The sequence below is a fragment of the Mus musculus genome, chromosome 8 (assembly GCF_000001635.26).
Source record: "Mus musculus strain C57BL/6J chromosome 8, GRCm38.p6 C57BL/6J".
Taxonomy (NCBI): Eukaryota; Metazoa; Chordata; class Mammalia; order Rodentia; family Muridae; genus Mus; species Mus musculus.
The window spans coordinates 10,983,593-11,011,540 of NC_000074.6; the positions used below are offsets into that span (position 1 = coordinate 10,983,593).

The 27,948-nt window shown below is 50.1% G+C and overlaps 1 protein-coding gene and 1 long non-coding RNA gene across 2 annotated transcripts in view; one reads left to right on the top strand and one right to left on the bottom strand.

The window, feature by feature from the left end:
- Positions 1–1,088: 1,088 nt before the first annotated feature.
- On the bottom strand, positions 1,089–25,337 carry Irs2 (insulin receptor substrate 2). The gene is made up of 2 exons (NM_001081212.2): positions 20,878–25,337; positions 1,089–3,422 (listed from the first exon to the last, which is right to left on the bottom strand). Exons 1-2 carry the CDS (start codon positions 24,836–24,838, stop codon positions 3,418–3,420), a joined length of 3,966 nt encoding a protein of 1,321 aa, NP_001074681.1. The 5' UTR covers positions 24,839–25,337; the 3' UTR covers positions 1,089–3,417.
- Positions 24,258–27,948, top strand: part of 9530052E02Rik (RIKEN cDNA 9530052E02 gene) — a 46,692-nt gene continuing 43,001 nt past the window's right edge. The window contains exon 1 of the long non-coding RNA NR_046017.1: positions 24,258–24,419. This is a non-coding gene — a long non-coding RNA (RIKEN cDNA 9530052E02 gene). The remainder of the gene's footprint in view (positions 24,420–27,948) is intronic.

Here is a 27,948-nt window from a genome sequence, read left to right on the forward strand (position 1 = left end):
AAGCAGATTTAGTACGGGAAAGTGCTGGCTAATGTTTGACAGAGCACGTACCTGTTCCCTGTTCGCTAATGTGAATGAACACAGTTTCCTTTGGAAAGGCTTGTTTAGATCTTCCTAACTAAGTGCTAGAGACAGACAGAAGAAGGGGATACACACAGACAGATGCAAAGTCACTTCCAACAAGGGCAAATCTGCCTTTGATAAAATCATTAAGTATCATTTCAGTATCTTCTGCTCCTAAGTTGCACCTCAGGTAGGATGGTTACACTGTATCTTCATGTGTCTGGAGGGAACACACACACACACACACTCAGAGCACACGCTGAGCCTTGCTGCTGAGAACAGCCTTAGGTGAATTGCTTCTCTCTCTCTCTCTCTCTCTCTCTCTCTCTCTCTCTCTCTCTCTCTCACACACACACACACACACACACACACACACACACACACACCACCATACACATACACAGATACACAGACTCCTGACTTTTCATCAATAAAACAGAAAGGCTGTGGTGAGCCAGGAAGTAATCAACACAACATTTAGAGCAGTACTCAGCCCAACACAAGGTCATTTCATATTCTCTTAATATGGTTTTGTTAACGTGACAGAATCTAGAAACTCATGGGAGATGGGCCTCTGAGTATCTCTGTGGGGGATTATCTTGATTAGGTTAATGCAGGGCAGAAGCCCTGTCCACCACCAGTGGCACAATTACCTGGCTGGTATCCTGGACTGTATCAATAGGACAAAGTGGGGCTTGTGAGATGGCTCGGTGGGTAAAAGGCACCTACTAGCAAGTCTGGCAAACTGAGTTCTAATTCTGGGACCTACACAGTGGAAGGAGAAAACTTGACTCCCTGAAGTGGTCTACAGCATATGGGGGCACACATACAACACACAAACACACACTACACACACAAACATACACACATACACCACACACCATAAACTCACACCACCAAAACCAAAACCAAACCAACCAACCAAACCAAAAGTCCCCAGTGCTTGTTAATGCTAGACATCCGGGATGAGACTTGTTTTAAGCTTAAGCTGGTTATCTGTGCAGAAAAATGTCCTCCAATCTGTATTCATTTCATAAATAATGTATTTTATTTTATTGCATATGGCTATTAAGGAGGGCATCCATGGTCAATACAGACTAAATACAGCAAACTAATCTACTCCAGTTTATTCTTGTCTTCAGCGGCATCACGTGACCCCTATATACAGCATGTACAGTGGAAGACAACAGGGAGGGCAAGTCTCTTGTTGAAACACAATAGCGAGAAATATATTTAACATCTTGGTATCCAGGAAACATGTACCCAAAGAAAACACTGTTTAATAACTGTTAAAGTTTATATAGCAAAAAATAGTTTAAATTTAAGATTAAGTCAAGCAAAATGTACAAAGACCCAATGTACAGCATGAAGTGTGGCGAACGTAACACTTACACATTTTGGTTCCATTCTGTAAACTAAATTAAGGATGTAAATATTGCATATGCCTGCTCTTCTTGAAATGTACAGGAGGAGGGGGATTTAGTGTATTCTCGATTTCTCTTCTTGTTCATGTCAGCTGCATCAGGGACATATGCCATCTGTGTCCTGTGGTGACCACTCCCAGCATGGAGGGTGTGTCACATCTGCCTCGACGTGCTGTAGTCAGCAGATCAGTCCTACTGTCCCTGGGGGATTCAGCTACACAGCAAATGCAGCGCAGGTTCCTCATCAACACTGGAGAAGATTTCCGGAGATCCTTTAACAGCTCAGTAAAGGATAGCACACACAGTGCTATGTGGCCCAAACTGCTTAAGATGCACAACTGCAGCAAGGTAAACCTTGAGAATTGGCGCGGGGTGTGGGGAGATCAATTTACATTCAACTTTGTCTTGCAATACAGCCTTCTTCTACAAGCTCAGCAACGGAAGCAGGAAGACAGCTGCATTGCCATTAAATATATTTTTTAAGACATGGAATTTTTTTTGGTCATCCTCTAAAAGCCCATTCTTACCTTACCAATGCATTATTCTATAGTGACACATATATATATATATATATATACATCCCAAACAAAAACAAAACAATGATTAAAAAATAAACCAGCAACTCACATTTCCAAGAGTTATTAGTGTAGCCTCTACAGGACTATGGAGACAGGCACTGGGAAGTGGGGGGGTCAGGGAGGCAGGGCCTCCAGCCCTGTGACGGAGCAGCGAGGTGACGGCGATTCTGCCGGCAAGCTCAGCCCTTCTAGGTGACATATGAAACAGTTCCACAACACTGACATTTCCAGAACACTGACAACAGAACCAGGGTAGTCTCTGTCAAGAACCGTTGACAGGAAAGTGTAGGGGGAGAGATGTTTTTCCTCTTTTGCCATTCATAGTACAATGGCTGGAATGCCTCCCCTCCTGTTCAGGGCAACCTTGTTGGCCAACAAAAGTAACATTGTGCCAGAGATAATATATTTAAAAAACAAAAGCCCAAGCCAGTCTTGAGCTACAAGCGTGCCTGTGTTGAGTTTTAGGTTTGAGGATGGTGAGCTAAGAGTCACAGCCAGGAGGCTTGTGGAGGGGAGAAAAGGCTCTTGCAATCTGAAGGACTTACACGAACATCTACAGAGAGAGGAGTCAACAAGCCTGTTGTAGACACAAAGAGAGATCCACCCATCCCCACCCCTACCCCCAAATACGGCTGATGATCTCCAAAAGGAGGCTGCTCCAGTCACATTTAGGAATTTTTAGGATTAATCCATCTTCAAGTCCAATCCCACGGAGAATATTCAGTCCCACACCGGGCTCTGTGCGTAGGTAAACCATTCAGGTACCTGGACTGGAGTCCACATCGACTTAACAGAGAGACGGAGGTCAGCATGTGATCCTGGGGCAGAGTCGCCCTGTACCCTGCCAAACAATCCGGCTTCACCCTGAACTGAGGTAGGACTGTGGTAGTTTTGACTGTAAGCCAGTAAATACCAGATTTGACCACTTCCATGTATATTATAGCATCTCCTTGCATGCTGAGGGATTAATCCACTTTGCCAAAATGAAAGTAACAAGAGAAAAATGACAGCGATGGCCAGGACTTATGGAGGCCGGCGGCGGTGGAAACGTCCAATCTCCCGGAGTGTACGCCATCAGCCCGTCAGTTCACAAAGGAAACAAAATGCAACACAAACCGTGCGATGAGGGCTGGTGTGTGGGGACAGCTGAGAGGCAGACCTGCCTCTTGGTTCCTTATCTAATTCACAGAAGTCTCAAAATGTAGAATTGCTCCCGTTGATAGGAAAGTGAGCAGCAGCGTTGGTCGGAAACATGCCAAGCATCTCCTTCGAATGGATTCAGAGTTTTGTTTTTTTTGTTTTGTTTTTGTTTTTGTTTTTTTCAACATGGCGGCGATGGGGCTGGTAGCGCTTCACTCTGAAAAAGAGAGAAGAAAACTGGTGAGCCAGGCTCTAAGAACCAAAAGGCACTCTTAACCCATGGACCTGTGATCAGGGTGGGTACTTTCCTCCGAAATGAGGTACTCAGAGATGCAAACGCAAGGTCCTAGAGTTGGGGTGGCAGGGTACACACAAGTGAGAAAAGTCTACACACACACACACACTTTTTGCCAAGCATTCCAGTAAAACAAAACAAACAAACAAACAAATTCAGAGGATTAGGCAAGGGTTCTTGCCTTCCCAGCAACCATCTGTGCATGTGCAGCTGGAGGAGACCTGCCTGCCTCCCCAGCATGAAGGAGGATTGACAACTATTAAAGCTCTCCCCAATGGCCAGAGGCTGCCACACTACCACTGTAACCTGACTCCTCCAGGGAAGGGTTGCCTGGAGTCCACTCTTCTTAAAAATATATACACTTAGCTGCATGTGGTGGTCCACACCTCTATCCCAGCACTCATGAGGCAGAGGAAGACAGATCTCCATGGGTTGAAGTCAGCTTGGTCTACCTAGTGAGCTCCAGGTCAGACATGGATACAAGGGGAGGCTCTGTCTCAAATATCTGTCCCCCCGCACAAATTTTTAAAAGGTCCTGCAGCCAAATCTCTGCTGCCACTCAGCTCTCAGCACCTCTTAGAGTACACCCATCACCCTAAGTGCCAAAAGCTGCCAACTGTCCTTCGGAGCGAGTGGCAGGAAGACTATCATGTGACCATCTCCACCTGCTTCTCCCTTCAATGGAGGAGAACCATGACTCTATCTCCAGGGCTCTCTGTTCCTAATGTCTAAAGTCCCTCCCCCTGTGTATGTGTGTGTGTGTGTGCACGCGTGCACATGTGTGTATATGTACATTCGCGCCACACAGACATAATGCCACATCATAATGACCCCTCCTTTTTATCTTACAAGTCACTCCCTATGATGACTGCCACAAGGCCACACTGAGCCTTAAACTGGTCAAACTTCTTAGCTCTAATACCATCACCATAAGGCTAGACACACCTCTAACATCCAACGGAATTCTGACCTTTGATGCTTGAACCTCAATCTCTACTTAGTTTGTGTGTGAGAGAGAGAGAGGGAGGAGAGGAAAAGGCAGAGGGGAGGAACCCTGTACATAAATATACCCAGAAAGTGATCCTGGGGAGGGAGGTATTGCAGAAACAGGATGAAGGAGAGTCTGGGGGCCTCAGCGGACACACCAGATGAGGTTCAACTCCATGGAGACTTAGAACTGGCAAGCAGGACTGGAGTGTTAGGTTAGAGAAAGGCTGCTGTAGAAACTTTCTTTGAAAGGGAGGCCTGAGGCTGACGCTGGCTATCTTTTCCCTTTTTTAACTTTTTATTGGTTCTTTTTGGATTTCGCATCAATGATCCCCAATCCCACTCATCTCCCTCTCCCCTCGAACCTGCCTCCCCCCAACAGAGGAAAAGAAAAATCTCATTGTGGAAGCTGCAGTGTGTCACAGTATGTCCCACAGTATACCCTTTTGTCCACACTTTGCTTGCAAATGTTCACACCAGTGATTCATTGGTCTGGTACGAGGCCTCTGGCTTCTGCTACTCTATCGATATTGGAATCTCACTGGGACTCCTCTGGGATATTCTGATGCTGTCCCTTGTCATTGAGATCCTATAGTTTTGGATCTGTAGGACCTTCATGCACTCCAGCAGTTATGATGGGGAAGATGTTGGAGTGGGACAATTCAAAGCCCTGGATCCGGGCCTGAGAGGTATCTGAGCTGTTCAGCCCACCAGAAACTAGCTATCTTTATACCACTGTACAAAACACCTTTCTCCAGTGTGAACAGGTGGCAAAATCATGTTGAGCATTTTGGCCAAAGCACTGACCTACACTTAGCCAGAGTGTTTGCCTGAGGGTCACATTCAGGAGGCTGGCCCAGGTCTAGGGATGGGGTAAACACCAAAGATTACAATTCTGTTCTCAACAGAGCCCCTGCTCTTCTCTGTCCAGCAAGAGTGGAGGCGGGGCTGAGAACTGACCTGGATGCAAACTAGGATCTGCATGCCCTGTGCCTGTGAACTAGGATGCGTGTGCCCTATGCCTTTTTGTTTACTTTTAAGGCTGTCATTGGGCTGGTTCATGTTGAATATGAGGGAAGGAAAATATTTTCTAACACTACTAATCTGACATGCTCAACCTTAAATATTTATAGTTCCTAAGGATGAGATGCCAGTACACATTTATTTATTCATTACCTATGTCAAATCCACTAGAGGCAACACAGGGATGATTAATTTATGGCCACTCTGCTCTGCATGTGCCTTAAGGAAAATTCTGAGCTGTCTGTCCAGTCACAGTGGTAGAATGACCCAGAAAGGATTCTGCCCTACACTCCGAACAGAACTGTCCTGCATCGGGTGGTAACTCATGCTGAGACCTATTCCCAGGATTTGACATTTCCTTGTAGGATCTGAAATTTCCTTGCAATTCTACACCCAACTCCATAAGAGCAGAGATGATCCTTTAGAACAGCAAGTGTCCAGAGCCTTGAAAGCAACTAAGCAAGTTTGAGAAACTCTTTCCATCCCTGTGCCCTTCTACAGAGCTCAGCTTCACCCTTGCTCAGCAGCCACTGATGAAATATGTCACTGATACACCCCAAATGGAGTCCAGTCACAGGCCAGGACTCCTAAGTCTCTTAGGATCACCTTTCCCCTTACACTTAAAGAGCAGAAAGAATCCAAATGAGACTGTGCTTCCATCTCCAAAGGTTCTGCTTAGATCCCAGAGAAAGAGAGGGGACAGGGGAAGGAGAGAGAGACAGAAGCCATCCCTGCAAGACAGGGAGATCTTCACATTACATGGGACCAACAGCAAGACAGCGAAGCCCCACTGCACAAAAGGTTGAGCACCAAACCCAGAGCCTGTTAGCAAGAAACCAGACAGACATACCAGGGGCATCTGAGCCAGGCCAACTAATACCTTTCCTTCCGCTGCGATGTTTCATGAGACTCTGGGTTAGTGCATGGTCAGGGGCCCAGGCAAACAGTGGCAGTTCTGCCCAGGATCTGTCTCTAGATTTCTGCAAGGCTTCTCTCCCACAAAGAGCTCAACCTAGATTCCCTCATTCGGAGTCCCTGAGGCTCTGTGGATTGCAGAAAAGAGCAGGTGTGGGCTCCCTAACATATTCAGGGCTCTGAATTACTAGTGCTATTTAGATGAATATTGATTTGCATGACAAAAGAAAACCAGAGGCCACATATTTTGTATCTCTAGCAGCAAATCAAATTAAGGAAGAAATGAACCCTCTGGTGAGTCCCCACATCCTTCAAGGCTATCTCAATGCCCAGTTCAGGCAACAACAACAACAAAAAACCAAAAATAAAAAATAAAAAATAAAAAAATAGCAAACCAAAACACCCAAACAAACAAAAAAACCTAAACAACAACAACAAAAAAAAAACCCACAGAACTAGTTGGGGAAACAGGCTCTTCAGTTGGAAGACAAATTCCTAGAAAAATATGCCTGATAATTTAGTATCTTCTTACTTTGCTAAAAGCATTTGAAAAAAAAAAAAAGTAAGTTTGGGTGTGATAACAAACCCAGAGATTCTAAGAAAAACGGTTACTTAACCTTTCATCTAAGTTGGGGGGGGGGGGGGAACATAGATGATTAAGCTCCTGTGACAGCCTGCTTGAAAGAGTCCAACTTCTGTCTACAGAGCTCACACTTCCACTGACAATTAAAATCCTTTCGTTTTGATTGCTTGTTATTAAACTCCCTACCTTCGAGTTGTAACTTGCTAATGACACAATCAATCCCAGACGGGTTGAAGAAACGATGTAGCTTTCTCAGGGCTGAAGCCAGTAATAGGCGTCTGATCCAGCCTTCAAGGAAGGCAGCCTCCTCTCGGCCCAGCCTCGGTGTGCTCAGAGGCCTCCCAGCCTGTGAAGCAAGCGCCTCACTTCAAACTTCCTCTAACACACCCAAAGCTTTGCCCATGGGAAAGCGCCAGCTCAGCCTCCAGGCTTTTAGAAGCCAATGTTTCAATGGCTGTTTCCCAATGTGGGCATGGAACTAGCTTCTTCCTTACTGGGAACCCCTAAGTGCCTGCAGGTGCAGATCCAACAATGTGGATTAATGTTTTCACCCTCTAGCCCGACCCACATCCTCCAGAGTCTTCTATATCCTGGGGACCCTTTCTCCAAACCAGGACATTCTAATTCCAGGTTCAAACCAGAGGAAAAAGCCAGAAGGAAGAGGGCCTCCCGGGTGAGCTGTGCAGGGGTGGGACAGCTCCTTCATAGTGTTGTCTAGTGGGAGGCTCCCTCTGGCTTCCAGAAGAGAGGTTTAGGGACCCAGTGGGAGTGAGGGAATCAGAGCAGTCCACTTAAGCCCAGTCTCCTCTCTGGTTCCCACTATTGGTTCTGTGTTGTTCTGTTTAGTGCTGTGCGTATTTGAGGGTTACAGCAGGATGCTGTAGGGCACATTTACATAGAAGGTTACCAGGAGTGGATTAACCAGTTCCCTCCTCTGTCACCCACTCTACTTGCATTCTGGCAGAGAGCAGATAAAGGTTACTCTTTTTTTTTTTTAAAGACAACAACAAAATATCCCTAATACAATTGTCACGCCTTGTAGACTTCCACAGAGCCATCTGTCCTATGTGCTAGCTTCTTTGTGTCTGTCCCCTCTCTTTTCTCCCTCCCTACACCTTACCCAGTCACCTGACAAACAATTTTATTGAGCTCTCTGTACATTTAACCTGAGGTTGTTTTTTTGTTTGTTTGTTTTTGTTGTTATTGTTTTTAATATTCTATGTATGAGATCATGCAAACTTTTTCACTGGCTTTTTATAGAACTCTCTTCAAAGGACATTAAATACCATGCTGGTATCTGATCCCTTTTAATGAGGGAGACGATTTAATGAGGCGATGTTCGTTCAAAATGCCTTGGGAAACTCGCTTGCCTGCTAGACTGCAGGAGACCATGTCCTTCTGGCCTTCATGTCCTCTGCACCTCAGGACCATGATCCTTAGTCAACCTAAGTTCAACGAACTACAACAAAACAAAACAACCTTACAACTTATGCCACTTCTTGGAGCAGAAAAGAGAAACACAACCTCCAGAAGGAAACAAAAGCCTGGTCTGATACCCAGGAAGGAGACGCCTTCCATTTCACAGATGATGACGGTGCACAATACAGGCCAGTCGTCTCTGTGCAAGTAAAGTTTTATTGGGTCACAGGCACTGTCATTCTCATAGCGCAGCTGTTTCCACCTCAAGCACAGTTGGGTAGCTATGGTAACTAAGCATGAACCTTCACTGTCCAATCCTTCACAGAACCAGTCTGCCAACCCTTCAAGGCAGATGATCCCACCGGCATTTAACAAGGAGCTGGAGAAGACACGAGCAGGTTTGTCAAAATAGCACCACACGTTTTCCACCTGCGTGTTACACCTGAGACTAACTGATAGCCCTGGAAATCATCTGCAAGCTTACTCACTTCAGAAATGCAATACTGTCTGCTAAAGGCCACGCTATCCTCTTACAGACCCCGCGAGTCATAAGACTGACTGTGAAGCCAGCACTCTTTAGAATGATCCTCTGGCTTCGTAATGCACAGCACAGCTCAGAATCCATCTGATCACGACTAAATGCAAGCTTTGCTGACACTCGGCTTTGAAAAAAGAAAGTGATACGCACACCACACCTGCAATTCATAATCAGACCAAATCTTCTTGGGTCATTTGAAAATGTCACTTCAAGGGCTTCGCTTCTATCCTGATGGGAATACTTGGTACAAGAACTAGCATTAAAATTACAAGTATCCTCTAAGAAGCCTCATTTTTTTCCTCAGGTCTAGCAAATTTTTTTTGTATGATGACTTACACTGATGTAAAAAAAAACAAAAACAAAAACAAAAACCAACAAGCTGTTTTATGTACACTAAAAAAATGCTTATTGCCAGGTGTGGTGGTACACGCCTTTAATCCCAGCACTCGGGAGGCAGAGGCAGGCAGATTTCTGAGTTCGAGGCCAGCCTCGTCTACAAAGTGGGTTCCAGGACTGCCAGGGCTACACAGAGAAACCCTGTCTCAAAAAAACAAAAACAAAAATAAATAAATAAATAAAAATTTAAAAAAATGCTTACAACTAGAGTTATAAACCTTCTATTTTTTTTCTTGTCAAATTATGGGAAAGTAGAATAAATATTCAGAGCAGGTTCACGTGCTCTCCCTTCAGCTGATAACGAATCTGTTTGGGAGCTATGATGGCTAATACCGATTGTAAACTTGATGGGATCTGTAACCAATCGCCCAGGGGACAAACCTCTGGTTAACAGGGCTGGAAAACGCCTCCTGCCTACTGTGGGTGACACCATCCTGTTGGCTAGAATCTTGGCCTGAGTAAAAAGGGAGAAACTGAACTGAGCAACACTGTTCACCTCTTTCTGTTTCCTGATGGAGGATACAATGTGACCTTCTGTCTCCAGCTCCTGCCGCCATGCCCTCCCACCATGATGGACTGTAATCTCAAACTTGGAGTCAAAATAAACCCTACTGAGTTGCTTTTATCAGATATTTTGTCATAGCAACAAGGAACTAAAATGGAGAGCTGAGCAGAGCCTCTGCCCCAGCTTGCACCCCCATGAGCAACCTTTCACACACTGCCACTCCCTGGGGGGAGCACAGAGCCATTCTCTGCAGCCATCCCTGCACCCTGAAACCCACACAGCTTTCCAAGCGTCAATGAGGTGCATGTGTGGAAGAAGGCAAGATGACTCAACTCCGTCAGTCAGTCCATCAGAGCCAGGACCACGGCTGCCATTGACTAGGTGATTTCTCAGCTAAGTCAATCACGCCCACTCCTGAAGACAGGGATAATCCCTCCCCACCTCCTCCACACCCCCAGAAGTATCACAGTGAAACCATCAAAGGAGATTCTATATAGAAACCATAACATCTATAAACAAAACATACGTGAGTATTGATTTTTACATCAGAAGCTCATGCTTGCGGCATGACTCACGGCTCTGTGGTCAGACTCCTTCACGTCTCTGAGTTTATTCAGTCATGCAGGCAGGCAGCCACACGCCATGTTTTGAACTACAGAGACTTCTCCAGACCTGCGCACCTGAGTTGCTGAGGGATGTTGCTGGCTCCTCCTTGGACTGTCTGGGGAGTCAAGGCAGTAGCCCCTCCCCCTCCTGAGGTGCACCAGGAACATCAATGCTAACAACTCTGATTTCTAGCAGCAGAGGGACCGCTAGGCATGCAAAGCTGCAGGGAAACCGGTCCTAGCAAAGAGAGAAGCCATTCAGCTGAAGTCCGAGAAGACAACGCTGGAGAAGGGGAACTGCCTCCCTGCTCCACTCAAACCAGGGCAGGACAGAACCAAGGCAAAGCCCGCCGTATACCACAATGTGGCACAGCATTCAGCCACAACAGGGGCTGCCCTGCCTGCTCCAGCCCCTGCGGGCACAGTTCAGCCAATTCCTCAAGATCCTTGAGAACTCGGGCAATTCGGGCACACCTTACAGGTGACCAAAGCCCTCAAGTCCATATGTACCACACATCCAGAAAGACTACTTCAGCTTGAGCAGGGCCTCTACCAGCCAGCCACACTAGAGTACTCAGGCCCAGGATGCCTGAGTCAGAGCCATGGCCAAGGCTCGTTGTGACAGAGGGTGAAAAGCTGGGCTGAGGACATTAGACAAAGCCACTCTCCCTGGCCCTCCCAACCCCCCTGCACAGCTAGACCCAAAGCAAGGACATATCACCTGCTCTTGTCATTCAGGCCCAGGGGCAGAGATCTATAGATCAACCAGGAAGCCAGCAGACATCCTGTGAACTTCTGCCTGTTCCCAAGCCCTCTGCAGTAGCTGGGAGGGGAATGGGAGGGGAAGGCCAGCAGCAACTGGGTGTGGCCACTCAGAAGGAAGGTGTGCAGAGAAAGGGTCCGAATTTCATGGTCAGAGGACAATAAACCATGAAGAGAGGGATGGAGAATGCCCTCAGAACACCATCTTAGAAGACTATCTAGCTATGATGAATTTTCTGTGTACACACATGTGAATCATGGTCTACACGAAATCTTGGAAAATAACTTTTCCTCAATTTCCCTCGGAAAGCAGCAAGTTGTGCTTTGACTTCCAGAAGGAGAAACGAGCCATGGAGGTGAGGCATGGAAGGACGAATCTCCGCACTCCTAGTTTGTCAGGACAGACAGTTCTCTAAGGCCATTGCCTCTATAGTAACTTGTTAAAATGTGATTTAGCAGAGCGAGGCTGAACTGGCTCCAAACATCATGGAGCTTCTAAAACCAGGCATGTTGTTGGCTGGAGACATCTGCCACATGTGTTCTGCACACTGACAGACCGGAAGATTCCCGATCTCCTATGCACTCTCACTGGCCAGCTTCACTGTGCTCTCTCACTGGCCAGCTTCAGTCTCAGCCTCAGCCTCAGCCCTCACTCACAGAAGGAACTTCCCAAGCAAGCCAGATCTCCACATCTGGAACAGCATCCAAAGTGACCACTAGAGCCTCCTTTCCAGGTGTTTCTGAGGACTGAGGCTTAGGAGTCTGCCATACCTGCTCAGTACCACACAGTCCTACTTAGACCTTTTCTGTCCTTGTCACACAAAAACCAGCACTCAGCAGAGATCTCTAATCCACTCCGTGGCGAGTCCTGCTTGAAGTTCCAAGCCTCCAAACCGTTATTTGCAAACTTTTAAATTTTAGTGAAGTCATCTCAGGCTATTTCTATGACCTCCCACCCACTTCACCATCCTTATCTGCCAGGGGTAGCTAAGATCCAGAGCAGGACAGAAGGCAGGGCAGTAGCCCAGGGTGGCCTAACTCTGGGGGGAGGAGAGAGGAGCTTTGCTCTGCTTCTCTCACTAGGAAGGCGTAGGACAGCAGGGTCACAGTAGTGACAAGCAGCTTCCTGGAATGCACTCAATTGCAGGGAGGCACAAGCCTTGCTAGGGGAAATCCACACACACCATACTTGGAAAAGACTTCTATGTGATAGCAAGAGGGCCTTCCCAGCACACCAGAAAGTGGGGTTTCTGGGTTTTACAACTAACTTCTTAATTAAATACGTCCAGAAACTACTTTGGTGAAAAAGCATTGGCTTCTCATATGGGCCCACAAAGTAACTAAAAAGGGGGCAAAAGCCTGATGTGTTAGCCACCCCACCCGTGTATGTGTGTGTGTGTGTGTGTGTGTGTGTGTGTGTATGTGTGTGTGTGTGTGTGTGTGTGTGTGTGAGAGAGAGAGAGAGAGAGAGAGAGAGAGAGAGAGAGATGTTGGCTCAGAGGCCCGCTTCATTCTGCCTAATCTATCTCATCCCCCTCCAAAGCTGAAGGCACAGAGATAAGTTGCTGTTCTAGACTTACTGTCAGTTTTGATTCCAGGAACAACAGAGCCTCCCAAGGCAGCCCCCACCACCACCACCATAAAGACAATCACCCCTGAACACTAGGGCACTCCATCCTGCAGGAGCCAGCTGTCCTTTCTAGCAAGAAGCACTGTGGACCACCCTGAAGACCCAGAACAGAGATAAGGATGAAGGGAACCACACCTCACCAGGGGCTGCTCAGTTACACAGCACCTCCGCCCACCCAAATTCTTCCTCTCTCTAAACTCAATGCACAAGTCAGTGCCCCAGGATGGACCCGTGGTCCCAAGATGCATCTACTCTACCCATTCTCCCTCTCAATGCTTTCAGGATGGTGCCTCTTTTTGCTTCTTCAATAACAGACATAGTGGCCAAGATTGGTCTGTTAGGGCACTCAGGTCACTTTTCCACTCCAGAATATTCCATTTCTAGAATATTCCCAACAGATCCATGATGGCAAGATGGTGAACTTTGAACCCTACTCTCTCCTTAACCTGGAGAAGTTGCCTTGGTTCTACTATGATTGGAAGTCCCTATCAGCCTGCTCCAGCCACATGTTGTTTTAACTGTGAGCATATAATGAACGCTTGGTGAGTCTGCCTAAGTATTGCTTTCATAATCGCACTACCTCCAAAAGGAGCAGCTTGTGTCCAGTTCAATTTGAATGAAACCCATTGTCACCATGCTAAAGTCCAGCTACATAATCTTCCCCACAACCTCTTTTAAGGACCTCAAGAACAATAAGACAACCCTATGGGATACTTGGTCCTGGGAAGATAACCACCCTGCAACAGCTGACTATCTACGAACTGGTCCTGAGGCTAACTCTAAATAGGTTGAGTTTCCAAACCTATTCATCATTAACTCAGTTAATGACTCATTTCTTTGGAAGCTGCTAACAGGCTGTGAGGGGTGTATGATGTTCCACGAATAGGACAAAGGCACAGAGAGGTAAGAATCTTAACCCAGCCTGCATCACAGGTCAGCAGGACTGGCTCTGTTCTTGAAGAGTGTCAGCTTCAGCACTGCCAGACGGCCTCAGGCTTCACAATGAACTAGCCTAGAAAAAATGTCTTCCTTACAGCAGTCCTCACACTCCTCTGCCTCTTGTGTGAGTGATCTTCTCAATAGGCACTTTGCTTTTCTTCCTCAAACACACCCTTTGTCTACACCCAAGCAGTTCCTTACACAGAGTAACAGTGGGGTGTGGGGTGTGGGTGGGGTCTGGTGGGGGGTGGCTGTGGAGGGGACTGGTGGGTCCTGCTGCACATGTTCAGTTGTTCCAGCGGAGAGAGCTGACCCCAGGATACAGGCACAGCACTCAGATGATCACCCGGGGTGTGCCAACCTCTGGACCACCATCTCCAATGCTCTCCTGATGGTATTTAATAACTGCTCTACCCAAATTAAATCTGAGCGGCCTGCAGGCACACTGTTGAGGCAGCGGTCCCCAGCTCTGTGTCCTCGAATGCACTTCTGGATCCTACTCTGCACCTGATACTGTTCCCACATGGAGCTGAATGGGCTTAATGTATGCGGAGGCAACATTTTATATCAAGTGCCATCTCCTGTGTTCTTTCCTGAAACTTAGAGACTGCCAGAGGAACCGAAACCTTTCACTCAGGAGACCTCATGAGGTCCAGGGGCAAGGCTGGGCCACAAGTTATTACCAGAAGATAAGTCTGGAAATCCATGGACAAAAGGGGACTTATACAAAGAGGGGGGTGGGTGGGCGGGACACGAACACAATGAAGTTCTTAAATTGACAGGCAGAAACTGGCTAAAATAATTAAGGAAGAGGGGCTGCTCACAATGTCCTTTCTTCCATTCTTCTTCCTGAACTGTTTCCATTTCACTCGGAATATCCTAAGTACGAAACCGGGTGGAAATTCACTGCTGCAAGAGCAAGACAAGAAGCCCAGGGCCAGTGGGAAATGCTGAGGGAGTGCTTTTGTCCATGCTGATACTTCAACGTAAAGAGCCTGTGTTAGGCAGGACCTAAGAGGCCGCGAGCACCCCTCCTCTTTTCTTAAGGCCCTTGGATAGGTCACCTGGCCCCTCTGACCAGCAGGCACTTTAAATACTGGAGCCTGAGGCTGGAGGAAGAGCAACACTTGCTGCTGTCCCTGAAGAACCAGGATTGGGTTCCCAGCACCCTCAAAGCAGCTAACAACCCTCTGGAAACCCAGCTCCATGGGCTCTGACGATTTCTTCTGGCCTCTGTGGTCAACACGCACAAATGTGGTGTACAGACATAAATACAGGCAAAACATTCATACCTATAAAAGCTGATTCTGCAGACTTTGCAAAATGTATACATGTCACATGACTTAGAGAAATAAAGCGCTACAAAGAGACAGCTTTGAATCCCACCTCCTTCTGCCCTGGGACAGCTCCTTCCTTCCAGCTTTTGCTTAGAATATTTGTTTCATTTTTCATCAGGCACCATGATTGGAATTCTTTCAGCATCAGCTTGTGTTCGGCTCGTTTCTGGATTGTTAATAACATACTCTGATCCCTGAAGATGGCCCAAGTTAAGTCCACAGAATGAGTAGAGAAAGCATGTTATAGTAATAAATATTAAATACTGCACTATGACCATGCAAAAAGGCAGTCACTCCTAATGCCAACATATGGCTTTTGAAGAGATAATGAAAATTGTATCCTAGGATGAACTATAGAGTTTACATTTATGCATTAAAAAAAAACCCAAAAAGACCAAAGCTTAAATATCATGGTAAATCACCTGTGCTAACTCTTTATAGATAAAAGAGTAGAGGACTAATATTTTTTGAAGTGACTGTATAAAGACTGAATGTATTCATAAAATACGTTAGCATTTAGTCTCAACTAGAAAGAAGTAAAAAGATGGGTTTTGGAAAAAAAACAGTATGGGAAAAATATACACAAATATCAGTTCTAAACATGTATTTCTGGAAAATCTAATACTTCTTAAAAGGCTTGGTACCAAGTTCATGTAATGGTTTATCTTTAAGATATATCATGGGTCCAAATGTTTGACCCAGTTTCAGTAAATGCACTAGAAGTAAGAAATATTTTGCAAATATCATTGCATAAACGCCACACACAAGAAAGTGAACAGGGCTTAAGGCATTGCCTGCTCTTCTCAGCATGTCTTCTGGACAAGTAACTGTGACTGGGTAAAGCAGTATTTTTTTTTTTCTAGTTTAACAGGAAAAGAAAATGCAATTATTAAATGAACTGCTTTATCATCCGCACACTGCCTGTACATTTTAAACCAACTCTATTTCAGCATTTTAACACAATGAATTAAATTAAGAAGTAAGACTGCCAAGCTCAGAAGCGTCTGGCACATTCTGCACCTAACAAACAGCTCCTGTGTGCCGCCTGCCTCCCTGTCTAGTCCAGCTTTCTTCTGCATGTGTTACTTCAGGGCACCCTCGGCCTGAGCCTAGGAAACTACCCCTAAATGACACTCAAAGACCAGTGGCCACCACTGACATCAGCATCTCCCTCCAGAACCACCTACCCCCTTACCTTTTGCTATCTACCTCAACTACCTCCTCCCCCTGCAGTCTTGACTGATGCATTCAAAACACTAAAATGAATACAGAGGACTCTGTTTATATATTGCTGCCACAAAACCCATAGCTAGATAAGGTATAGAACCTTTGCAGCCATTCACTGTGGAGATGCAGAAAATGTACACTAAAATGGCAACATTAAAATGCTTGGCACATCTTGTATTAAACCATACACTCTATTCATGCTGGTCTAGAGATGCTCACAGAAAGTCCATCCCTACCACAACTGGGGCTCCTCTCCCCTCTGAGTAATAGTGGCCCTCACCCTATTTGGCAATGTGGATACACGAATAAAGTTACATTTTCCCTTGTTTCCAAGGTGAACGGAGAACATTTAATTCTGTACTATCCAAGGCCCCCCTCCTAAAACAAAACAAAAAGCTGGCCTGCTTGCCAAATCTGATAGCAAATTTACCTAGCTCTTAGAATATGCTTCCAAAGAAAAGCTGTTAGTAGGATTCTAACAGAACGCCTTTATGCCCAGCTACTGCTATTAAAATTGCTCTTTGCGGGGGAGGGGTGAAGAGCAAGAATCCAGCACTTTCCTACCTACAGACAGACAGCACAGTGCTGAAATCAAAACTTCAGGAGTGACCCTCCAGTAAACTCAATCAACAGAACCAAATCCCCAATGAGCAGAATGCTGGCTAATTAAACATCGGAAGCTTAAGGGCTCGGCTGTTAGATTAGAACTTCCAACATTAAGAGTCGGTTTTCTAAAATGTATATTCTAATTATACATCCTCATCTTGTCAACAGATCTTAATACCTGAAGACATCACAGAGGGGAGATAGTGTGCTTTGAAGCCAGGCAGACAGCAGGTCTGTTTTTCATTGTTCTGCTACTATGTAATTTGAATCTCTACATTGTTCCTTTTTTTTTTCTTTTCTTTTTTCTCTCTTTCTTTTTCTTTCTAGAATGAATCTTTTCCTGTTTTGTTTTGCTGCTTTCCTCTCATTGCTCTAAGGCTGAACTACCCACCTGGCTAAATTCTTAAAGAAAGGAGGTGTGGTTCTTAGAGAAAGGAACACAGCCAACAATGGGGCAGGGAAGGTAAGCTGTCCAGAAGGCATGGTCTCCAGTCTCCCAGTACTGCCTGTTCCTTAGGCTTGTATTTACTAATCTTTAATTTAGGAGTGCTTATTTTCAGAAGTATCCTCACTGCCCACATTCCTGACAGCAGGGAGAGGCTGTTTTCTTAGCACTTCCCCTGTACGGGCTTAGGGCACCTTTTTTCTCCTTTCCTTGCGACCCAGCAAGGGAAGGATGGGAATCAACTGCTGCAAACGTGAGTATGTGGCTCTCTGGAGAAGATTAGCAACCAGAAGCCTGGCTTCCTGGCCCCACCCTCCTTCCTTCTCCCAACTACTTCAGTAAAGGCTTTTCTTTCAATAAAGGAAGCAGAACTGGCCACGTGACTTTCATTCACCAGAGCCCGAGTGCTTTCTTTAGCACTTCAGCTGCTGCTTCTTTAGGGGGTGGGAGCCACCCTGCGCAGCACCATGCCCAGGTGGCACCCACAGAGAGATAAGAGGCTGGGCAAGGCTACTGCACTGGCTCTGAAAATGAAGCACTTGCAAAGGCAGAGCTTTCTAGACTAAATCAAGCTCCTTTGCACACACCTCACTCACTCTCCAATCTTGTAGAAATTGGATGTGTGGATAGACTTTCGATCAAACAAAACTAAATGTAGGTGTTTTCCATAGTACTTATCTATCTAATCACCTTCTTACACTTTAGAAGCCCACGGAATGAAAACCCCCCTCTGAAGGAGAACCAAACCAGGGGACCTTACCAATCCAGTCCTATTGAGGAAAAAAATGTGCATAGTCTTATCAGAAGTAATTTTTAAAAATAGCTAACCCAATTAATTTTCAGTTCCTAAGAAGACAGCAATTCTACCAGATTAATCAGACTTTCATCACAGGCATGCAGACTTGGTGTTTATTAGCTTCTTCATCAGCTGAGTTTAAGAAATCTATCTTCCCATCTCCATTTCAACTGCAGTCAACTATGGGACACTGCCAGGACTCTGTGTCTATGGACCTTATGTACTGCTACATACTACCCAGACTGAGCTCAATTATTCCGTGCATGTGTAACCAATGAGGTCTGACCAAGGCAAATAAGTGAACAGCTCAGGATGGAAGCACCGGGCAAGGCTAAGCCTGGGCAGAGCCTAGTAAGCTGAGAGGACATTCTGCATTTCAGCTTCAAACTCATGCTTCTACAAACCATGCTCTCAAGTACACCACTCTGCAGCGAACTTTCAATCTGTGCACATCACCAATGTCTACCTGCACGTGAGCTAAGCACAAAAAGATGTCCATCCTGGCCCATCAGACATCAAGGGCCCAGCTCAGCAAGCTAAGATTGCATGCGCACTTCCCCCCACTCTGAGGCTGCACTCTGCTCAAATCAATTTGCTAGAAATCTAATTTGGCTTCTGTGCCTCCCCTTAAACATGTGGCTTTGGCACAGCAGATGAATTTTAGTTATCTGTTTTCCCTTTAAAATACCCCCTTTTAGAAAGGAGTTTTTAACATAAAACCCACAGAATTCAGAATAACAGTAACCTAATTGCTCCCATGTCTGCTTGTATGGAGAGCCATTTAGATTTCACACGTGTTAACCCCAAAGACTGGTAGGAACTCTATCCGTGTGGGAAACCTTAAGCAGGAGTAGATGAGCCAGGTGTCTAAACAAACTGACTCCTGCAGGTCAGCATTCTTTCTGATGTGCCAGGGAATCCCTTTTCTGAAGGTAGTGACTATAACACAGGCCTCGAACTTCACAGTGTGGACTTCAGACTGCGTTCCCATAGTAGGAGACCACCCACCCAGCCTCAACTGGACATGTTTACTCCTCTACCAGGGACATGGAAGTTGCTAAGTGTGTGGGTGAGGCAGACAGAAAGAATTCCCCCATTCAGTCACACACTACTGTGTTTATATGGCCTGTGGCGTAGCTATCCTCAACTTCCTAGCACTAGAAATCTGTACTGTTTAGTAAGACCTTGACAAAGCGACCTTCGGCTGAGAGATTCACCACAGAAGGGACGCATTCTGCCAACTTCCCGTTGATTTAATTAGCTGTTGAAGTGCTGTATTGCTGCTGGTAATTCCTAGATACTCCTCTTCCTCTGCTCCAGTCGTAATTATAATAATAAGAATTAGCTTTTCATCTATTACCCCACAATTTGCCAGGATTTGTCCCAAGCTGTAAACCTGGATCCAATGAGTTGATGGCCTCAAATATACACACAGCCTCAATGTAGATAGCATTCAACTGGCCTGCTTACTTAAGAACCAAAAGTATACAGGTCCCTTTGAGACCCAGACCACAACACTGGCTCCACTATGGCACACAGTCTGTCTGTCCTGCTAGCAACCCCATGTAGAAACACAGACAGGAACAGAATTGAGCACTCCAGCTCCCTTGTCCCCCCTGCATACCCAGCCATGTCTGAGATACAGGAAGTTTTACCAGCTGCCTGTGCTCATGGATATTTGATAAGGGGAGAGCGGGGGTGGGGGGGGGGCACTGCCGGGCACCCTCTAGACCCACTGTTCCTGAAAAAGACCGTACATTCATCTTTCACAGTCTCTTTCAATCTCTGATCCTGAAACACGGCTGTTAGTGTATGCGGTGCTCCGGGAAGCAGAGCCCATCCTGTCCCTATGCCAACCTTCACCCACCCTGCAAGGACCTTTCCAATGGCTCTGGAGTTCTCAAACCTCCCCAGGGATCTGCTACCTGGTGTGCCCAAATCAACAGCCCCAGCGTTACCCAGGGACTTATTAACAATGCCACTTTGCCAGGTTCTGGTCCTGTAGTGCCGGAAAGCTCTGGAGGTTTACTTTCCTAGTATCTGCAGACAGGACACCCTCCAGGAAACTCCCAGTTATGCACAGGTGAGAACCGCTACCATCAGGGTATGTAAGCCAAGCCACACTGCTACCATTTCCCTTGGGAGAACTACGCACGGTACCCCTGATGGACAGGCTTGTCACAGTCTACATGCGAGCAGCCATGGAGACTCATGCTTACTTTGCTGAGGGGCTCTTAGGTATGTTTAAATAAGCCTTGTGTCTGAGCAGCAACGACCTGGGACCCAGCCACTCACACAGAGAACCAGTAGCTGGTGCCTTGAGCAACTTCAACTGTACAGATCTAAACAACTTTCCGCTCTGTAGCACCTACACTGAGACAGAAGGTTAGGGCAGGACCATAAGAACGCAGAGAAGAGGGGACTGGACCTAAAACAAAGGCAAAGTCTCCCAACCATGGGGGAAGACATCAATTCTACTCAAAAGCCAAGTCCACTTTCCTGACAAGCTCTTTGGAGAAAGACAATAACAACATGGTAGCCAAGAGGGAGAAGGCCCAGGCAGCCGGTTGGCAATTAAGCCAAGGAAGCACTAGTAAGAGTGGCATCCAAAGCCACCCAATACTCCACTCTCCCTCCCCCATCCTCAAGGTCAAAGGGCCTCACCTTTCACGACTGTGGCTTCCTTCAAGTGATGGGACAGGAAGTCGATGCTTGCATAGGTGCTGGCAGAGGGCAAAGCTCCAGTGCCTGGACCCCCACACACTCCGCTGGCGCCAGAGCCTCCGACGGTGCCGAGGAGCCCCCCAAGGCTACGGGTCCGGCTCCAGGAGTTCTTGTCTCCTGGCTGCGGCTGAGACTGCGCCAAGGACCCCTGCTCGCCTCTCACATCGATGGCGATATAGTTGAGGCCGTTCTGGAAACCCACGGAGGTCTCTCTGCGCATGGGAGAACTGCTGCCTCCAGGACAGCCAATCAAAGCTCCGGGCTGACCGGGGTTCCACGGCCTAGCCTGTGGCACTGGGGGCACAGCCACCAAGGGCTGTGCCTGTCCTGGGGATGTGGGCGGCTCATCACCTCCTCCCAGGGTACTGCTGCCTTCACTGCTTTTCCTGAGTGAGACATTTTCCACAGAGGCCGAATTGTGGCGCTTGGAATTGTGGGCAAAGGATGGGGACACTGGGGTGACGGTGGTGGTAGAGGAAAAGGTCTCTGAACTGTGGCGACGACGTCCCCCCTGTGGGTCTGCACGGATGACCTTAGCACCCCGGTGGGGGTCAGGGGGCTGGCTGACTTGAAGGAAAGCCTCCACCCCAGATACCTGATCCATGAGACTTAGCCGCTTCAAGCCCGATGTGGGACTGGCCACTCGGGCACCTTCTGGCTTTGGAGGTGCCACGATAGGTTGTGGCGGGGTTGCAGCCACACCAAAGGCCATCTCGGTATAGTCACCATTATCCCCAGGCTCGGAGGACATTGAGGAGCCAGCAGTGGGACCCTGGGAAGTGGCAGCTGATGCTGGAGGCAGGCGGTATAGGTCTCCCGGGGCAGGTGGCAGAGGCTGCTGTAAGGAGGAAGGGGAAGTGGAAGGACGTGGGGGCAGTGGTGGGTATGGGGATGAAGCCTCTGGAGAGAGAAGGCCATCCATGGAGCCTACTGTGTCCCCACTGCGGGTGCTAGGCTTGGGGGACTTGGGAGAACTGAAGTCCAGGTTCATATAGTCAGAGAGTGGAGAGCGCTGCCGGCTGTCGCTGCTGGTGCCTGGGGTTCCTGAACCCAGGGATGAAGCAGGACTACTAGCTGAGAGCAGTGAAGAAGATGAGGCCGCGGATGCCAGTAGTGGGGGGGCAGGCGGAGACAGACGGGTACCTGCCTCACCAAAGTCAATGTTGATGTACTCGCCAGGGCTCTTGGGCTCTGTGGGTAGAGGGTACTCTTGCATGCTGGGAAGGGTCTGCAGTCCCTCTAGCGATAGGCGTGTAGGCCGCACTGCCCGACATCGCTGGCCCAGGAAGCCCTCAGGGCGGCCACCGATGGCACTCGGCCTCATGGAGGAAGGCACTGCTGAGTGATGAGGCTGGGTATGACTACCACCAGCTGCCCCAAAGGTGCCAGCCCCTGGGGTGGCCTGGGGCTCCAGTCTCTCCTCTTCCAAGATCCGGCCCACAGGGGAGCTCATGAGCACATACTGGTCATTGTCTCCGCTGCAGGAACAGGGAGCCTTATAAGAGCGGGGCAAAGAGCTGTAGCAGTGGCCCGGGATGCCTTTGAGGCCTTCACTGCCTCCACGCAAAGCTGCTGAGAAGTCAGGTGGGGTCCCTGCAGTGCCTGCCTCGCTGGGGGACATGTTGAGGTAGTCCCCGTTGGGGAGTAGCTTAGGGTCTGGGTTCTCCATAGACAGCTTGGAGCCACACCACATTCGCATGTACCCACTGTCTTCTGGGGAGCTCTCCGCTGGGGAGCTGGCTTTGTAGCCACCTCCGTTTACTGGGAAGGTCCTGCCCACCCCTGAAGGGGGTGCTGGCACGGCTGCTCCGGAAGGGGGCAAGGCCGCTGCCAAGCGTGGCTGCAGGATCTGCTTGGGAGCAGACACGCTTGTGGGGCTCATGGGCATGTAGTCATCGCTCTTGCAGCTATTGGGACCACCACTCCTAAGGGCTGCCCCAGGGGTCATGGGCATGTAGCCATCATCTGCCCCCAGGTTACTGCTGGAACTCTTGTGAGAACCAATCTCAATGTCTCCATAGTCCTCTGGGTAAGGGTTGTAGGCCACTTTGGGAGAGGACGCAGGGAAGGATGGGCAGAGGCGACCTGAACTACCAGAGAAGGTGGCCCTCATGAGAGTGTATTCATCTAGAGAGGCAGAGGAAGGCTGAGGTACCTGCCGCTGCCTGGCAGGCGTGGTTAGGGAATAAGTCCTCTTCCTCAGTCCTCTATCCAGGTCCTGGGCCCCATCCCCTGAGACCCTACGGTAAGGGCGGCCACAGTGGCTCAGGGGTCTATCCATGCTCATGTACCCATAGAGTTCGCCCCCACTGCCATCTCTGGCTGGCGGGGTCTCCGCTATTGACTCGGGTGTGTTGCTCCTGTGGCTACTGAAGGCTCTCAGGTCGCCAGGGCTGGAGCCATACTCGTCAAGGGACATGAAACCCGGGTCGCTGGGGGAGCCCGAGGCGGAGGCACTACCGCTGGACGGACGCTGGCCTTGGGGGTGATGCAGTGGATGAGGCAGGTGCGGGTGGGAGCCAGGTGGCAGCGGGTAGGAGCCCGAGCCGTGCCCACTGCTGGAGGACAGGCTGCCTGGGCTGGTGGCTGCAGGAGGTGAGTGCGCCACGGGCATGGACATGGAGCGGCTGTGTTGCAGGGCTCCCCCTGCCGGCGCCAGAGTCACTTTGCTCGGGCGGCCTCCGCAGCCGGCGCTCAGGGTGTGCGAGCGGCTAAGGGGCGCGCGCACCGGCCCGGGACTCAGGGGGCTCCCTGCCACCGACATCGGCCTGCCTCCTGCCGTCCCGGCCCCGCCTGCCGCGCCGCCGTCGCCCTCGCTGGCCGTACGAACCCGGCACGAAGTGCACTTGGCTGCTGGGGGGGTGGCCGCCAGGCTGTCAGTGCGCGAGCGGCGCACCAGGCCGGTCTGGCTAGGGGGTAGGTTGACTAGGTGGTGGTGGCGGCGCGCGCCCGGCACGCTGATGGGATGCGTGGCTGACGACCCGGACGACTGACTCTTGCTGCGAGGCCGGAACTCGAAGAGCTCTTTGAGTGCCTTCATAGCTTCTAGGATGGTCTCATGGATGTTCTGCGCCACCACCGAGTCGTCGGCTTGCATCCACAGCTCCCCGGGACCGGTGACGGCCGAACGGCCCACCTCGATGAAGAAGAAGCTGTCCGAGTGGCCGCAGCGGCGAATGTTCATAAGCTGCAGCGTCACCGACGGCTGTTCGCAATTGAGCTTCACGAAGCCGATGGTGCGCGCAGACAGGCATAGGCGGTATACACCAGTCAGGTTCTTGCTCTGGCCCAGTCCCTTAGGTTTCAGGTTCACCTGCCACACCTCGCGGTAGACGGCCGTGGCGGGTGTCACGAGCCCGTAGTTGTCATCGCAGCCAGCGGCGCCCGCTGAGCCGCCCAGGACGCCCGGGAGAGAGGCGCTGCAAGAGCCTCCGGTGGTGCCCGAGCCCCCCTCGCCAGAGCGGCCTTCGCTGACCAAGTCGGTGAGTGCGCGGTACCAGCCCTCCTGCTCCTGCTCGTTCTCCGCCGCTACAGCGAAGTACTCGTCCTTGGTGTAGAGGGCGATCAGGTACTTGTGCTTGGCGTCCGCGCGCTTGTTGATGTTCAGACAGCAGTCGAGCGCGATCACTCGCTTCGGCGCGCCCGCCTTGCTCCTCCACTTCTTCTCGCTCTCGTAGTACTCCAGCCGCGGAGGCTGCGGCGGCGACCCCCCAGCCGCGGATGCCTCGTCGCCGCCCGTGCCGGGGCCGCGCAACACGAAAAAGCGCTTGTGGCCGTGCTTCTGCTTGCGCAGGTAGCCGCACTTGCGCACGCTGTGGTTGTTGTTGTTGTTGTTGTTATTGAGGTTCGGGCCGTCCCCGCCCGCCGACGCGGGGGGCCCAGGCAGGGGCGCGCTAGCCATCGCCGCCGCTTCAGGTCTCTCTGCCCGGCTGGGCGAACAGGGGATGGCGAGGGCCGAGGGGCGCGGGCGGGGGCGGCTCCCCGCCACCCGTCGCCCGGCCGCCCGGCCACGCGCGCGCGTCCCCCGGGCCCAGGCGGTGGGCTAGGAGGCGCGCGCGGCTCGGTGGCGCAGGGCCCTCCGCCGCTCCGAAGGATGCTCGGTGCGGGCGATGGCCACCCCCCCGCTTCGACTGTCCGCTGCCGCTGCTTCCCGGGCTCTCGGGCGGCGCCCGGGGACTGGCTGGCTGGGTCGAGAGTCGGGGTCCCCGAGTCGCGGGGCCGAGCTTAGAACGCGCGCGGCCCGTCTGCTGCCACCGTTCTGCACTGCGCGACGACGGTCTGCGTCCGGACACTCGGGGCCCACACTGCCACTGGGGCCGCTGCTGCCGTTGCTGCCGCTGCTGCTGCTGCCACCAACGACGACCCGGGCTTGTCGCGGTCCCCGCCGCACAGTGAGTAACACATCGCGCACCGAGTGACTGAACTAAGAGCAAAACAACACGTGACTCTGCGTTACGCAGGCACACTCGCGCGGACGCCCCGCCCCGCAGCCCTGCATTGGCGCCGCGTTCCCCGACGGACAGCGAGACGGACCAATGAGCGTGAGGCACGGGGGGGGGGGGGAGGCGGACCGACACCGGGCTGCGTTTCCCGCCGTCCCCTCCCTCCCCCTCTCCGAGGCCGGGCCGGGGCTCGGCGGGGGCCGGGCCGGGCTCATTAATCAGGGGCTCGTTGTGGATGCGGGCGGGGGCGATGCCACCCAAGGCGGGAAGCCCGCCGTGGAGAAGGCGGGTGCGGGGTTTGTGCTCCCGCCTCGCGTCCCACTAACTGGCCCCAGGCTTCCGCCGCGGAGGGGGAACGGGGGCGGGAGGTCGGATCTGGTGCGGGGCGGCGGTCGGACCCCAGCAGCCGGGGTGGGCGCGCGGCGCAGGGCGGTGCCCGCTGTGGGTGGCAGGCGCGCGGCCCGGCTTGTTTACGAGCATCGTTGCCCGCGAGCTCCGGGTCGATGGCAGCTCGGTGCCTTTTCCCGGCGGCGAGCCGATCGAGGGGCGCCCCGGAACCCGCCCCACCCTCCGCAGGCGTCCGCCCCCGGCCGTGGGCTCTTTCCGGGGCGTCATCAGAGCCATTCACTTGTCAGGTTCCCGGGAAGTGGAAGTCGCCTGTTCTGGATGTAATAGGAGAGAGGAGGAGGGCGTGCTGGCGTAGGAAAATGCGGTTTCCATAGTGCCGGGAAAGGGCGGGCCTGGGCGGGAGCGGGGAGCTGGGAGCGAGTGCTGGCGGGCGTCCTCCCCACGCCCCGCGCCCTCACCGCTCCCGGCCCGCGCCCCAAACCGTGTTCACCCAGCACCCGGGCTATGGGCGGGCGTCGCCGAACCTAGGAGCGCGGCCGCGGGCACAGCGCCAAGCCAAAGATGCCCTTGAACTGCTGCTTTGAATTTCTCTATCTACGTGGCCTTTGTGACTTTCAAAGTCGAGGGCAAATAAGCACCTGCATGTCTTCTCTCCTAACTGACAGCGTGAGGGCCGCTAGGAAGGGCAATGGTCCGCGCTCACGGAAGGCGGGCTTGGAACCCTGCTCTGGATGCGTAAACAAAACAAACCCTTGCCCATCTAGGGAGAAAGTATCTAAATGAAACAATTCAGGACCAGAGTTTATCTTACAATTTAACCTTGGTTATTTTGTTCTGAGTCCTGGAAGTTCGCGGTGGAATGCCCTGCATAATTTACAAATCATTGTAGCAATTACAATGACATGTTTAAGAAAAATAATTGCACAGTGTGATTCTGAAGACCATAGATGCTTTACCCTTTGTGTAAACTGTGCCTTAAACACCCTAATGATGAATTTGTGCCAAGATAACCCAAGCCGATATTGGACCTGCTCTGTTTTTAGCTTGTATGCGGCTATGATTATGATTATTGATGAATAGCAAAAGCCTGGGGAAAACCATCCATTAGTAAATATCATCATAAAATTAACCTCAAAAGGGTGTGTTGAATTGGGTCTTCCATTTTAAATTATACTCTTTAAAAATAAAGGACCAGTAGATGCCACTGTTAGCGTCTCTACGTGTGCAAGGGTGTGTGGCTACACACCCTCGCACACATATCCCTCTATGTGCAAGCTGTGGTTGTGAGTGTGCCAAGCACACGGTCTTGTGGTCGTTGGCTTTTATGCCGCCTCTATCACCAAGCATTATCGCTAACCAGAAGAAACGTAACAACACGACAGGATTTTTATCTTGGAGCTCGAAGAAAATGTGGCTCGATTTTTATTGATTGTGATAATTTACATCCCACTTTATGAGACACATAAATGAGCCTGTGTGTTCTGTAACCTGAAATAGCGCAGGACAAGAGGCCACAGCGTCAGTACCCTATGCTTTTCTTTGAAAAAAAAAAAAAAAGCACCATTTTTGCTTTCTTTTTTTATTCTGACTCTCAATACAAAATTAGATTTTTAGGAATGCATTGAGTGCTGACGTTCTGTGTCCAGTGGAGCCTGGCCAGTAGCAGCTTTGTTTTCCTTGGGGCTGTGTTAATGTTGCCTACCAGGGATCAGAAGCAGGTGACCTGTTGTGTGCTGCCCCAGTCACCAAGCTAGCAGCACAGGAGGGGTCAGGGGAGGTACCAGCTCTGTCAGTCGTATCTGCTCTCGACGAGGTGACGGGCCTCTCTCTTTACAACAAGGTGCTTGTTATTCTTCTGCCCTGGAAGCTCCAAGGGCAAAGTCAGAGAGGCTCCCACTCTATTAGAGAGCGAGCGCCCACCCTCGGAGCAACCTGCTTTCTCTCCTTCCTGCTGCCAGATAAGCTGCTTATTTACTGGAAGCCGGTTGTGTATCTTGGGATTTTCCAACTGTTCTCTCATACTTTTTCAGTACTAGTCAGCTCCTAACATCTGTCCACGTGCTGTGCTCACGGGGACTGGGTGCCATGTACCTGGCCTGTTGCCAATAAACAGCCTGGCTGCAGCTTTTCCTCCTGCCTTTTGATCTTTTCCTTAGAATCCTTCTTTTCCTTTCACAGCTGACAAATGACCATAAGGTTTTGTTTGGTTATTTTTTGATTG